Raw genomic sequence first — 14,652 nt, forward strand, 5'->3', positions numbered from 1 at the left:
ATTCTATCAATATTTTGGAACTAGCAAAAACCCAATCACTAGTGATACGAAGACATAAAGAGTGAGGCTTTATCTCTAATAAGGAAATCTAGTTAAGGTTGAAACCCTTAACCGTTGAAAAAAAAAAAAGTTGTTTCATTAGAGTGGACAACTGGACATCTCTCTTTATTAATCACTTTCAATTTATTAGTGTGATCTTAATTACATAATTAAGCATTTAATTTGAAGTTGACCAACGTAAATATGATGCGGAAATTACTTTTCTCACTTTTAACAAATTATTTAATTTTACAAGGGAGGTAGCTGCCAGGATTAGCGTCAAGCACATAGTTTTAAAACCCGCCACGGCGGGTCGACCCGGAACTCGATCGATCCGGGGCTAGAACCTGGCCGGGTTGAAGAAAAAACAAGAAAAAGAAAAACCCGGTGTGACCCGGCGACCCGGTCAAAAACCCGGTTGCAACCCGTTGACTTTTGTTTTTTTTTTTTTTTACTAAAACGACATCATTTTAATTTTTTTATAAAAAAAATTGACCCGAACAACCCGGTGACCCAGTCAAAATCCAGAACCCGGACCTTGAACCGGGCCGGGTATAAAAACCATGGTTAAGCATCTCTCTACTTCAGCGCCGTGCGGTAACCAAGTGAGGCATAAAACAATTATGTTAACAAATAATTAAATTAATATATTAATCTAGTTTATTAATCTATGATTGCATTGCCGTGATGTTAATTCTCTTAAGAACCTCTCTGTCTTTTTATTATTATTATTAACATCGGTGTCCGAATCAGTTTGCGCGCACCTCGACTAATTAATTTTACTAGCTCTGAAGTTAGCAATTATATAAGCTTCCAGTAACCCTAAAATTTATGAGACTCGAACTGATAATTTATAAAAAACAAATTTAAAACCTTAAAGCTATTCTGTCCTTCATGCTCAACAGTCCAATCTCCATTAATATTACTTTACAACAATACTTTAAGACCTTAATCAGAAACAAAACATGGTCACTAGAATTTTTTTTTTTTATCTTAAATCTAATATTAGCCAGTAACTGAACCTCTATGCATGAACTCAAAGGTTTTATTTTTTATTTTTTTCGGAACACCTTATTTTGGAGAAGAAGAGACGCTCAATTTGTATTATTTTTTGAAAGATGATGGTAGAAAAGAAAGAGATAGATGCATATCTCACTATTTAGTTTAAATTCAAATATTTTTTTCAAATTTAATTTGGAGTACTAGAATTAAAAATCAAAATAATATAGGTAAAAGAAGTGAAAATTGATGTGTTGCTTTATTAACTTGAATATTGTTGAGTTTAGTTTTAATTTGAATATTGTTGAGTTTTTGTATTTACATGTAAAAGAAGTGAAAATTGATGTATTGCGTTATTAACAAACCCAATAACTATTATACCAATGTCATAAATCAAGTAAATTGCAAGAAAATAAAAAAAAAGGGACAAAATTGTAGTTATTATGCAATTCACCCTAAACCCAAAATATTTTTTTATTATAATATGCTTGATAAAAATTTATTTACATGAAATGACATCAGGACAAAATTTATAGTTATTATGCAATTCACCAAAAATCCAAAAGAAATTCTATTATAAGCTACTTCAAAACCACATAAATTATAAGAAAATTTTTTTCACAAAATGTAGTTTTTATGCAATTCACCTTATATACAAGAAAAATAAAATAGGCTAAAAAATATAATTATTATGTATTTCACCATAAATCCAAAAGAAATTTTGATAATAAGTTGCTTGAAATAGCGGTCTTTAATTCTAAATTCACATTTTAAGCTTAAGGGTTTGGAGTTTGGATTTAAGGTTTGAGATAAGAGATTTGTTATGCTTAGGGTTAGGGTTTAGAGTTTGGATTATTATTTAGTGTATAGATTAGGGTTGGTGTTTAGGATTTAGATTAGTGTTAGTTTTAAATGGTTAAGTATCTTGCATATTTGAGGTTTGGGTTACTGTTAATGAGTATTTAGGGTTTGGCTTAGAGTTAGGTTTTTTTTTGTTTCATTAATGAGTTAGTGGTTAGTAAGGTTTAGGCCTTAGTTAGAGTTATGGATAAGATAGAGTTTGACAAATAGTTTAGGTACGTTTAGGTTTTCAATTTAAGGTTTATTAATTTGTGGTTTGGTAGATATTATGAAACATGACATCAACTAAATATTATTTTTTTTCAATCGTGTTTTCTTAATATGTCGTGTTTCGTAACTAAAAAACATAATAAGTATGAAATTGTGTTATTTCGCTAATTTTTTTTCTACTTGTGTTATTCTACCAAAACTTTTTTTTTTGCTAATAATTAAAAATACCCGATTATGGGACTGCAATTATCTACAAAAAGAAAAAAAACCATGCATATAATTATATATTTATATAATTCGAGTCATCGAAGAGATTTTCTCTCTTCTTTGAATTTGCTAGAATTTTGGAACTAGCAAAAACCCAATCACGAGTGATACGAAGACATAAAGAGTGAGGCTTCATCTCTAATAAGGAAATCTAGTTCAGGTTGAAACCCTTAACCGTTGAAAAAAAAAAAAGTGGTTTCATTAGAGTTGACATCTCTCTTTATTAATCACTTTCAATTTAGTAATGCGATCTTAATTATATAATTAATTATTTAATTTGAAGTTGACCAACGTAAATATAATGCGGAAATTACTTTTCTCACTTTTAACAAATTATTTAATTTTACAAGGTAGGTAGCTGCCAGGATTAGCGTTAAGCATCTCTCTACTTCAGCGCCCGTGCGGTAACCAAGTGAGGCATAAAACAATTATGTTAACAAATAATTAAATTAATATATTAATCTAGTTTATTAATCTATGATTGGCATCGGCGTGATCTTAATTCTCTTAAAGAACCTCTCCGTATTTTTTATTTTATTAACATGAGTGTTCAGACTAGTTTGCGTATATTTTTACAAATTAATCCGACGAGCTCTAAAGTTAGCGATTATATAAACTTCCAGTGACCATGAGATTTGTGGGACTCGAACTGATAACCTATAGAGAACAAACTTAGAACCTTATCAGTTGAGCTACGTACACTCCTCTGTCCAACATGCTCAACGGTCCAATCTCCATTAATATTACTTTACAACAATACTTTTTTTTTTTGGATTCGAGAAAACCCCACTCTCCGGAAAACGCACTTTGTTAGTCCAGGTAAGCGAGTAAAACCCCGGCTGTCCCAGGCTCTTACAAGAGGTGCACGCCCTGACTCAAACTCGAGACCTGCTGTGCAGATCTCAAGCCCTTTGCCATCACGCCACACCCCTGAGGTTTACAACAATACTTTAAGACCTTAATCAGAAACAAAACAGGTCACTAGAATTTTTTTTTCTTCTTAAATCTAATTATTAGCTAGTAATTGAACCTCTTTGCATGAACTCAAAGGTTTTTATTTTTTATTTTTTTCAGAACAACTTATTTTGGAGAAGAAGAGACGCTCAATTTGTATTATTTTTTGAAAGATGATGGTAGAAAAGAAAGAGATAGATGCATATCTCACTCTTTAATTAGATTATTAACCACCTAGAATGTAATCGTCTGTTTATTTTTTTAATTAAGATAATTAACTCTCGGGAGGAGCTGAAGAGGCATCGTGTGAGATAGTCAAAGGAGAAGAGAAGAATACATAGAGATAGATACCGAAGAATGAGTCAAAATAAAATAGTAATAAAACGCTATTTTATTACATATTCATCCTATCTCTATTCTCTCCATTTTTTTTAATACTAAAATAGTAATAAAACGCTATCATAAAGATGTATTGTTATAATACATAAATCATATATTCACATGAAAAAAAAAAAAAAAACTAGGCAATGGAATAGAGGGTAGAAACTGAACCTGAAGGGTTCACAAGGCCTACAACAATTACTGAGGAGAATGCTATACATCCGAGATTGCTGGTTTGTTTTTACGTTTCAAAAGCTGTTTTGAAAAAATTAATTTTTTTTATTTTTTTATTTTAAATTAATATTTTTTTAGTGTTTTTAGATCATTTTGATGCGCTGATATCAAAAATAATTTTTTTAAAAATAAAAAAACATTATTTTAATAAATTTCTAAATGAAAAACACTTTAAAAAACAACCACAACTACACTTCCAAATAAAATAAACAAAGATGTAAAAAAATAGTATTTTCTCCATCTATTTTAGATTATTAGTTTATCTGATTATTATGCAATGGAGGGACCATAGTTTTAAAACCCGGCCCGGCCCTGTAGGTCGACCCGGGGCTAGAACCGGGTCGGGTTAAAGAAAAAAACAGAGGAAGGAAAAACTCGGTGTGACCTGACGGGTTGACCCGCTCAAAAACCCGGTTGTAACCCGTTGACTTTTATTTTTATTTTTTTTACTAAAATGATGTCGTTTTGATTTTTTTTTTATAAAAAAAAATTGACCCAGACGATCAGGTCAAAACTCGAAACCCGGATCTTGGACTGGACCAGCCACCAGACCAGGTCTAAAAACTATGGAAGGGACTCTCTCTCTTTGCGTCATGCAAGGCCCAACAAGCCCTCAAATGAACTAAAAAATATGAACATTGCTCAAATATTATACCTCAAATTCAAGGTTCTTGTTGAAGTAAGCTATTTCTGGGTGTTGAGGTCGGTCACTTTTAATCAAAGCCCATCTAGCTAGCGAGAAATCAGAGAGGCGTAAATGGCCGAAGAGCTCCTACATGTGAAGAGCTCCTGAACACATATCAAGTGATTGATTGGTTATCAACTAACTTAATTTGTTGTTACATGTTATTTTTTTTTAATTTTTTTTTTGCAAATTCATCATTTCATTTTATTTGATTTCAATCAATTAATTCAGTTAATATATTAATTCTATTTTGTTTGACACAACTTATAAACTGGTTATGAATAATTTATTAAACTTAAATCTTTATTCTAATTAAATACAACCTATGATGTATACAACCCGCATAGGTCCAAAAAAAATTAATTGTTTAAATTTATAATTTTTAAAATATTAAAAATTAATTTAATATAATTATAGATTCAAACCTGATCTAACTATATCCATGAACACTCTTAACTAAAAAAAAAAAACTTTTATTCAATTAAGTGATAAAGTAATAATTGGATTTTCTTTTGGGAGTTTCTTCATCATGATTTTTGAAACTATATATTTAATATTAATGTTTTTAAATCTATTTATAAGGCAATTATTTTCGTACACTTGATATTATTTTTCAAATTTTATTTTTAAGAAATAGAAGGAGGGGGGAAGGTAAATGAAATATAATGATTGAGGAGAAAAGAAGACATATTTTAGAGTAAAATATTATTAAATCAATCATTGTTAATATTAATCAGAAGAATATTTATTATTTTTTATGCGAACTAATTAATTTATTTTGATAAACTACAAAAACTAAGTTATAATAAACTCGTGGTGTCAAAGTGAAAGACGGAAAAGAAATTAAAAGCATTTTAAACGTCGTAGTTTTATCCCGAGGGTAGCAGCAAATATAATTCCCGCGCATCCCAAAATGTTACAAGATTTCAAAAAGAAATCGGGGCTATTCAACCAAACAGCTTCACTTTTCCAACAATCACAAATCTCTCTCTCTGCCTATCCTCCATCGCTGGCAATTTTCAGACTCGTAGAACAATTTTCAGTCTTCAATTTCTATCTGAGCTACGATTCTACTGAAGGTAACCGCGCTATGCATATTACAATCATGAACGCTTATTTGTGTTTTGTTTTTTTATCCGTAGATGATCCGATCTTGTTTTAGCTTCACGACGTTCGAGATCAATCCTAGCTCTAAGTCTTTTCCTCTCTCGATCAGAAAAATACATAGATAAAAACTTGTTTGTTATCATAAATTGCTGATATTACTTCCAAGTGTTGTATAGTTTAGGTTTTTGTTTACCATTTCTGCTTCAAGGAATTGACTCGCATTTTAATTTTCTCTTCCTTTAATTATCTAGTGATCGGAAGAGACATAACCGCACGTTTTCTGATAATTATACCAATTACTGTGGATATAGCTGCGTTTAGCTTGAATTAGAAATGTTGACTTTTGTTTAGAGGATTTTGTGAATCAAGGATTCGTTGGAAGATGCTATACCTCCTCTGTTATTGATAATTTGATGCTTGTAAAGTTTATTGAAATAAAGGATACTGTAATTTCTGTAATTATTTTATCCTGGTCGATTTTTTTCTTCATCTTCTTCTTGTTTTTTTTTTGGTAAGACTTGTAAAATGCATATGCCATCGTTCTCTCTGCCTGGATCATGTTTGAATAGTGTTTAGTTGTTGATCTTATCGGCTTCATGTGATTGATTTCAAGATTGATGCTCCTTGTGTTCCTTTTTTCTTTCTACCCGTTGTGAACTTCTGTTGAAATCCGGAACTTCTCCCCTGCTATTTGCTACAGGAAGCAAATTATTTAAAAATGTCATTAACAAGTAGCAAATATTCTTCCAATTTTGCTCATGAACAGATACTCACTGACATTTTCTATGACCTTCAATTTTTGTAACGTGTCCAATCCTTTTTTTTTTCCTGTTTCTGTGATCTTTTGTAATTCTTTCAAATTTTTTTTTCCAGAACTGAGGCAATGTCATGATTTTCTTGCTTTCTGCAGCTTTGACTAGCAACAACTGAGATGGAAGGTGAAGCAAGGAAGCGTTTGAAGCATGCTGTATGACTGTTTACCCTTCATTTTCCCTTAATTTTAATGCAAAATTTGTATTTTTTTTGTAGCTGTGTTTGATTGTTATATTATTCAGAAGGAGGTGAACGAACAAGAGGTCATAGATGGAACAACTCTGGAGATTGTAGAGAAGGACAAAACTGAGACGAACATTGTGGGATCTGAAGAGATGGAACTTAACATTGCTCACATTTTTGAAAAGATCGAACACTTCACCCAAATGGTAGTTACAGTTCAATTCTCTTTTTTTCGTCTTCTTATTTTAAGAATATTTTGTATGAAGTGTGTCATCCATGAAATCCTGCATGTAAAATATCTCCCAGTTTTTGCTCGTCTTTTGAAAAAACCATGAACCAAGAGGAGGTGACAAATTATATATGTTGGAAATGTAATTTTCATTGACATTATAAGGCTAGGAACTTTTTCTGCTTGCTAACATCATATACTTGTGATGTTAATTCATGTAGGTATCTGAGTTGCAGGAATCGGGAAAAGCAATGTTCAAGGAAATGAAGAAAGAATTTGAAGAAGGCTTGATTTCGTGAGTTCTAAATCATATTAAATGCAATTTATACTGTTGCAGCCATGGTTATTCTATGTTCTCTAAATTTTATGGTGTGACCGAAGGATACACGAGGAAGAGATGGAGAAGTGGCAGGAGGAGATCGAAGAACTGCGGTTGCTTGACGCCTATCAAATGAGGAAGCAAGTGGTATTCTTCATAATGCTAGACATGTACTCCAAAATCCTCACATTGACTCTTGAAGGTAATTCTGAAAAAGAGCCCACGTAATTTAAACTTACCAGTTGAAATGCATTTCCAGCAAATACTTCATTATAACATAAATTTCTTTCGTAGTATAAAAATATCTCAGAAGTAGTTTGTCATGGAAGTTGGAACTACAGTTGCTAAAGAGCCACACGTGGCTGTTATGATCAATTCACATGGGTTTGTTCACATTAAAGCGGAGCAAAAGTTCAGGGTAGGAGAAAGTGCTCAAGAATTTTGAGTTGAGGTGAAAAGGTTAATAAGTTAATTCGAGTAAAATTCATTTGTAGTCACAACTCACAATGTTTTCTGAGCTGAGTTAAGCGTTAGAGCAAGAGAATGGATCTTTACATCTGCGTGTGATAGGGTTGCTTAGTATAAAAAAACACATCACATCCTAAATCAAAGTTTTTTGAGTTTAAAACTTATATAACTTTATATTATTTTATATATATTTAATTTTTATTAAATAAAATAAATGTAATGAAACAAGATTCTACTATCATTTTAAAAAATTATTTTAACTCAAAAGCTTAAATTACCATGTGAGGTAATAAAATATTATGTATATAATATTTTAACACTTAGTTTATAAATAAGTTAAAATGTTACTCTTTTTAGCAGTGTGCTTCTCTATGGCCTTAAATCCTGAGTATATGTAATGTTGCTGACTAACCCATGGCTGTTTATTTTTTCGCACGGGGAACTGATAGCCAGGTTCTAATGTACAGGTTTGGCTAGAATATTGTGCATCAAGAAGGATAAATGAATTTAATCTTCCTTTGGTGTCAAATGCAAGGAACCTGTAACAGTGTTAAATGTGCACGAGGTGCACGCTTCGACAGGCTGGCCAAAACAGGCCCTGAGGGTGCTGGCAGCCATGCCAACAGGGGCAGCGCAGATTTATGCGGCTGTAGGTTCGTCAAAGAAAAATCGGCAGCGCAGATTGTTGACGAACATTGGCTTGACGATGGAATGTCCAAGCCAGACAGGAAAACTCGTCAGGGGCATAGGCAGACGAGAACTGGGGCTGTCGAGGAATTCGGCAGCGAAGACATTGGCAGCCTACACGCAGATGCGAATTCGGCAGCGCAGGAATTGGCAGCCTGCACGCAGATGCGAATTCGGCAACGCGCAGCAGCTTGTGCAAGTCGTTGGCTCGACTTAGCACACGATGTAAAACTTGGACGAAGGACTGTCCAAGGCATGTGAATGACTCACCAGATGACGCAGCAAGAGCTGGCAGCAGGGGCTGCCAGGTGGGCATGCAGAACGTGGGTAGTGGCAGTTATGGATATCCAAGATAATGGGATCATGGGGGCTGAACATGGGGGCTGAACATGGGGGCTGACCAGGGGTTACTCTCAACCCACTAAAGATCATGGGGGATCATGGGAGGAAAACTTCCCACTACTTGGTAGATAATGGGGCCACTATGTTCATGGGTGAACATGGGTGAGATAGTGTCCCACTACTTCCTTAAAAGTAGGAATGGGGGGTGTGCCTTGTAAATGCTTGTCTATAAATACTTGTTGTAGCTTTTGGTTGGGGGCGGCGGCATGTATGGGAATGCAGCAGCATGCATTGGGAATGTTCAGCATGTAGGGGCATGCAAGAACATGTAGAGCACTAGTTAGAGGTAGCTTGGTGTAGCATGCAATCTTTGTGCATAGCACACATACGGATTTGTGTATAGTTTCCTTTGTTTACGAGATCAATAAAGGTTGGGAAAGAGTTTCTATAAAGCTTGTTGTGCACTTTGATTCTTATTCTTGCTTGTGTATTCCGCTTGCTTAGTTACTAGGCAAACACGAGTGGGATTGGCGAGGAAAGGCTGAGTCTAGCGAGGGACTAGGCTGCCGCACGGGTCTTTTCGAGAGCGAAAAATTTACCCCGTGACAGAACCTGTCTTTTCAGTGTTAGATGTTATCAAACTAGAAGATACAGTATCGACTATCTTCTAAACTCTTACTACTGCTGAAGTTTACAAGACTTTTCTCCTAGCTAGATCTATGAAAAATGAGTTTTAGGAAGGGATAAAAAAAGAGGTGATTTTATAGTTTTTCGTATAATGTAAATGGATTAACCAACATACTGGCTTGTTCAACATTTATCCAAGAAATAATCATAGATAGATGGTCATGTGATAAGAACTTGGAATTAAAAGAATTGTTTTTTTTGTGGTTGCTAATATTAATAGTCACTGGAGACTTACCTGGTCGTTAACTTCATTACCCGTGGGGATTAGTCGAGATACATGCAAACTGATCCGGACACCCAACTTGAAAAAAAAAAAACATTTACCCAAGAAATTAACACTTCTATGATGCTCTAATTTGTATCTATTTCAATACATTTACGCCCATTAATTTGAAAGAGCGTCTGCCTTAGTGGCCCTATCAGTCCACCGATCCATAAGTGATAACTGATGCAGCACCGGTCGCCGACGTTATGTCCACAGGATAGCATAGAGAAAAAGAATATATATATGTGTGTGTGTGTGTATTATAACTATTTTGAAAATGAGACTTAATTATAGTTCAACTTTGTTTTATTTTCTCAGAAATCAGTTGATTAAAAAAAAGAAAGGGAAAACCAGGTTTGGTTTTATTTTTTTAAACTCCCATTGCTAGAAGAAAGAGAATTTCAAATTTTTTTTTACAAAAGTCAACGAGCCGTACTACTGTAGTACTGGAGCTTATGCATTACGTAAGTTATAGTTGTTTACGACGTTTGATGTTATAATTATTACGGTATATAAAATCTTCTCTCCATTTTTTTTCTTCTCGTCTGCCAATTACAAAGTTGAACAACATTGAGGAACTCAGTTGCAGATGGACCGGTTGGTTATTCACTGAGAAGAAGGCACTGTTTGTCTAGATGGTGCAACGGGGCTTTTTGCAAAATTTAATTTTTTTTATTATAAATTATTTTTTTAAAAAAATTTGTATTGTTATGATTTAGTGATATTAAAAAATATTAATTTATTTTTAAATAAAAAATATTTTAAAAACAATTAGTCTTACTGAATTAACCTGTTATCTTTCACGGTTTTTGTTCTTGATGGTTGTAAATCATTCGTTTGGGCAAATATGACGAGCAAGAGTTAAATCCGAGGCCTTGGCATGAATTAGTTAACACAAAATATTCTATTGCTTTACATTTCAAATAAACAATACGATCCCATGTGTGAATCATTTATTGGTTGGTTGTGTGAGCTCACTGGGGATGTCATCACCCATGTGCCATGAACGTGAACATCCCCCAAGACATGCCAAGATAAACGGTACCCTAGCTAGTCAGCATCACCACCAGGATAACTATGCGTACATTTATAGATAACTGACTTGTATTTTATCTTAAACTTCTTCCATAAATGTGTTTATTTCTTGATAACAAGTCATAATAGCTCTTAAATATACCTAGTGGTTGCATGCATAGCTGCGAGCACAAAAGAAAATTATTATTTGCAAGTTACATTTGATGTTTTTTCATCGATTTGACTTTGAATAGTTTAGTTGTAGCCTTCAATTCATACCCTTGCTAGGCGTTAGTTATGGAAATGTTCTGTTATATAGTTGCAGACTAGATATAGTTGGCGTTGCCTATAAAAAAATGCTCTTGCAATAGTTTATTGTCTGCTTGGCGATTGGCACGTCAACTGTACTATAACGTACCACGAATCTTACAAGCTACTGCAAGCAAACCTTTTGTTCTGGTTTTGGACTTGTCCAAATCCCAAGAACTTGAACTGATGCTACATGTGGGATATATGCTGATATGGATGAATCCTCTGGGTTCGCTCATGCAGGTTTTAGGTGACAGCAGCATGCATATATTTATGAAAAATTAATTACACATTCCTGATTTGATTGTAATTCTGATGGATATTGCCGTGAAGTCTAGTTAGAAGTATGATTGGAAATGCAAGAGAATATGATAAATAAATAACTTTCTACCGAGAGGAAATTTCTTTACGAGCATCTTGAAGTAACGTTGGAAGAAGTCAATTTCTTAGAGAGTGGATAGCTTGTCTTTGATCTAAGTTATAGGAAGGATACCACCTAACCTTCTTCTTCTTCTTTTTTTTTTTTAATTTGGAGCTCACTTTGATATTTAAACTAGTTCGGTGATTATACAAGAGACTTAAAAAATAATATCATGATTGTATACATCTAGAAAATCAAAATGATTCTTTGAAAAACACTCTTTAATTTACAGTATTCTAGACTCACTTATTAATTCAAGCTTATAGAGATATTGCCTAATGCCGCCCCTGTTGCCATTCAATGATCATGGAATATATTGCGCTCAGTCAACATGGTTGCAATCAATTCCCCCCCCCCCCCCATTTCATATTGCTTGAATGATATTTTAATGAGCCGACAGAATGTGAGTAGTGATTATAAATAGTTGCCGAGTTTGCTATCTTCTTTATCAAATTAAACTAGCTATCTAGCTCTAGCAATAGCAAATAAACCAGCCTTCATTGTCTTGGAGAACAGATAATATTATGGCAAGCCTTTCTGTTCTCAGCTGTGCAGTATTTTTGTTCCTAGGTATATACTGCACACAGTTTCACTCAGCCTCCGCGGCTTGGCAACAAGCCCATGCAACTTTCTATGGGGGTAGTGATGCTTCTGGTACAATGGGTAAGTACTGCTTATTTACTTTCAATATTCTCTCTTTCTATGTGCCCTAAGGGAAAGTATTGCGGTGCAACATGTGACGATACAGTTGTTCAAAAAAGTGCTGACTGTTTTGAGTTAATGATGCCCATTTAGGTGGTGCCTGTGGATATGGAAACCTTTACACCGATGGCTACGGAATAAAAACTGCGGCACTGAGCACGGCTTTGTTCAATGATGGCAAGTCATGTGGTGGGTGCTATCAGATAATCTGTGATTCAACGAAGGTTCCTCAGTGGTGCCTAAAGGGTAAATATATTACCATCACTGCTACTAATTTCTGTCCACCAAATTATAACCTCCCTAATGACAATGGCGGCTGGTGCAACCCTCCTCGGCCGCATTTCGACATGTCTCAGCCTGCTTTCCAGACTATTGCCAAGTACAGAGCTGGAATTGTACCTATCCTCTACAGAAAGTACGTTCTTATTAATACTTAATACCTTCCATTCCGACTCTCTTGACATGAAATTTTGGAATTATGTGTTTTCGTGTTTTATTAATTCTGGTGTATCATCAGGGTGGGCTGCGACAGAAGTGGAGGCATCAGATTTACCATCAATGGAAAGAACTACTTTGAGCTGGTGCTCATATCCAATGTCGGTGGAGCTGGAGATATCTCTAGGGTATGGATCAAAGGGTCTAAATCTAACCAATGGGAAGCCATGTCAAGAAACTGGGGATCCAATTGGCAGAGCCTGAGCTATCTAAATGGTCAGAGCTTGTCCTTCAAAATCCAAACCAGCAATGGGCAGACCAGAACAGCACTCAACGTGGCACCCTCCAATTGGGTATTTGGGCAGTCCTTCAAAAGCAATGTTCAGTTCTAATTCTAAAAATCATGCACAGGATAGCTGCAAAAGTTCCTGATAGTGTGCCTATTCCCCTTTGCAACCTGTCGTCTTTAATTTGTTAAAGTGCTATTTTTTTTTTTTTTTTGGTTTGTCCGCACTGTATTTTAGGACGTCTGTATTAAAAACCATCTGGGGCGTGGCTTGGCATTTTACGATTAAGCCCACCGAGAAAGGGAAGAAACTTGTGTAAGCGCAATGGTCTGCTTCGTGCATTACTATATACATTTCCAAATTCCCATGCTATTCTCATACCTTTATTTATGTTACCTCTTCTAATTATTACGCAGACTAATTTTTTTTAACATAAAAAAATGTTCAAGTCATAGTATTTTTTAAAATAAAATAGAAAAAATGTAAGATTCTAATTATTAACTTGATTGAATTTAGTAAATTTGACTAATCTAACAATACGATCTAAAAAAAATCAATGATAGTAGATAAAATAAAAAAAATTAGTCATAATTAACCATAAAAAATAAATGGCTAATATCATACTCAAGACAAAAAAAAATCCTTCAAAAACTCACCGTTACTCCATTATGAACACTAGCCCACCACCATTAAGAGTATGCTTATATTTAATTAATTCATTTCAATTAATAAAGAATTTTGATAAAAAAAAATATCGAATCTAAAAAGGAACAACAAACAAAAACACCCGAGGATCATTTTCAAAATTAGTGAAAAATTACATATAAACCAATAATTTAATGTTGAAAGATGAAATTGAAAAAAAATACATCAATTTAAAAAAATTATAAAAGTATAAAAAATTAACAATAGAAAGAAAAAAAATCAAATATGAAAAGAAAAAAAAATATAAAGTAGGGTGAAATTGGAAAAAAAATCAATTTAAAAACAATATAAAATAAAAACAAATAACAATCAAAAGAGTGAAGATCAATTCTAATAGATGATAAAAATCAAAGGATGATAAAATTGAAAACAAATATAATTTTATAAACTAATTCAAATAAGATAAATAGTAATAAAAAGAAGAGGGATCAAATTCAAAGGAAAAATAAATTGAGGGGCTGGTTTAAAAATTTAGAGGGGATGCGTTGAAATCAAGGAGGAAAAACAAAAGAGAGAGGAAATGAAGAAAAGATGGTCGACACCACACCAAAGGTTTGTTCGCCACCCGCTTCGCCGAGTAAATGAGAGACTACTGAGACAATTCAAACACCATCATAGAAGGGTATTTTTAACCATTGTAATAAACTACAAATGCCAATTTAATATGGCAGAAAGGCCGACACGAGCGCGTCAATCATTTTTTATTTAAAAAATATCAAATTACCTCTCATTATACCTAACTAACACAAAAAAATAAAAACCCATAATGTAATGAAGAAGATGCCCTCTGTCCAAAGGCATAAATATTTCCTTCCAAGGGTAATTAGGTTATTATTATGCTTTTTAGTTAAAGAATTTTTTATTTCAATGGTAAGTATGTCATCTTTCTGGGAATTCAAGTATAAAATACCAAAAAGCTCATCTATACGAGGTTTATAAATTTTATTTTTAAATGTATTTAAGTTATTTTAGTGTTTAAAAATTAGTTAATCTTAAAATGGTGAAAGTTCCTTGTGTAAATACCGTTTTACCCATGAGAAATTAGCCTA

At 33.6% G+C, this 14,652-nt stretch overlaps 2 protein-coding genes across 2 annotated transcripts; both read left to right on the forward strand.

Moving 5' to 3' along the window:
• The first annotated feature begins 5,545 nt into the window (after positions 1-5,545).
• Positions 5,546-8,372, forward strand: LOC7487766 (uncharacterized). The gene is made up of 6 exons (XM_002301426.4): positions 5,546-5,709; positions 6,648-6,704; positions 6,793-6,939; positions 7,184-7,257; positions 7,344-7,483; positions 8,217-8,372. Exons 2-6 carry the CDS (start codon positions 6,669-6,671, stop codon positions 8,252-8,254), a joined length of 435 nt encoding a protein of 144 aa, XP_002301462.1. The 5' UTR covers positions 5,546-5,709; positions 6,648-6,668; the 3' UTR covers positions 8,255-8,372.
• A 3,542-nt stretch (positions 8,373-11,914) lies between these two features.
• LOC7478823 (putative expansin-A17) lies at positions 11,915-13,270 on the forward strand. Its single transcript, XM_024595111.2, has 3 exons — positions 11,915-12,137; positions 12,270-12,591; positions 12,694-13,270. Exons 1-3 carry the CDS (start codon positions 11,999-12,001, stop codon positions 13,001-13,003), a joined length of 771 nt encoding a protein of 256 aa, XP_024450879.1. The 5' UTR covers positions 11,915-11,998; the 3' UTR covers positions 13,004-13,270.
• Positions 13,271-14,652: the final 1,382 nt, after the last annotated feature.

This window comes from Populus trichocarpa, chromosome 2 (genome assembly GCF_000002775.5).
Source record: "Populus trichocarpa isolate Nisqually-1 chromosome 2, P.trichocarpa_v4.1, whole genome shotgun sequence".
Taxonomy (NCBI): domain Eukaryota; kingdom Viridiplantae; phylum Streptophyta; class Magnoliopsida; order Malpighiales; family Salicaceae; genus Populus; species Populus trichocarpa.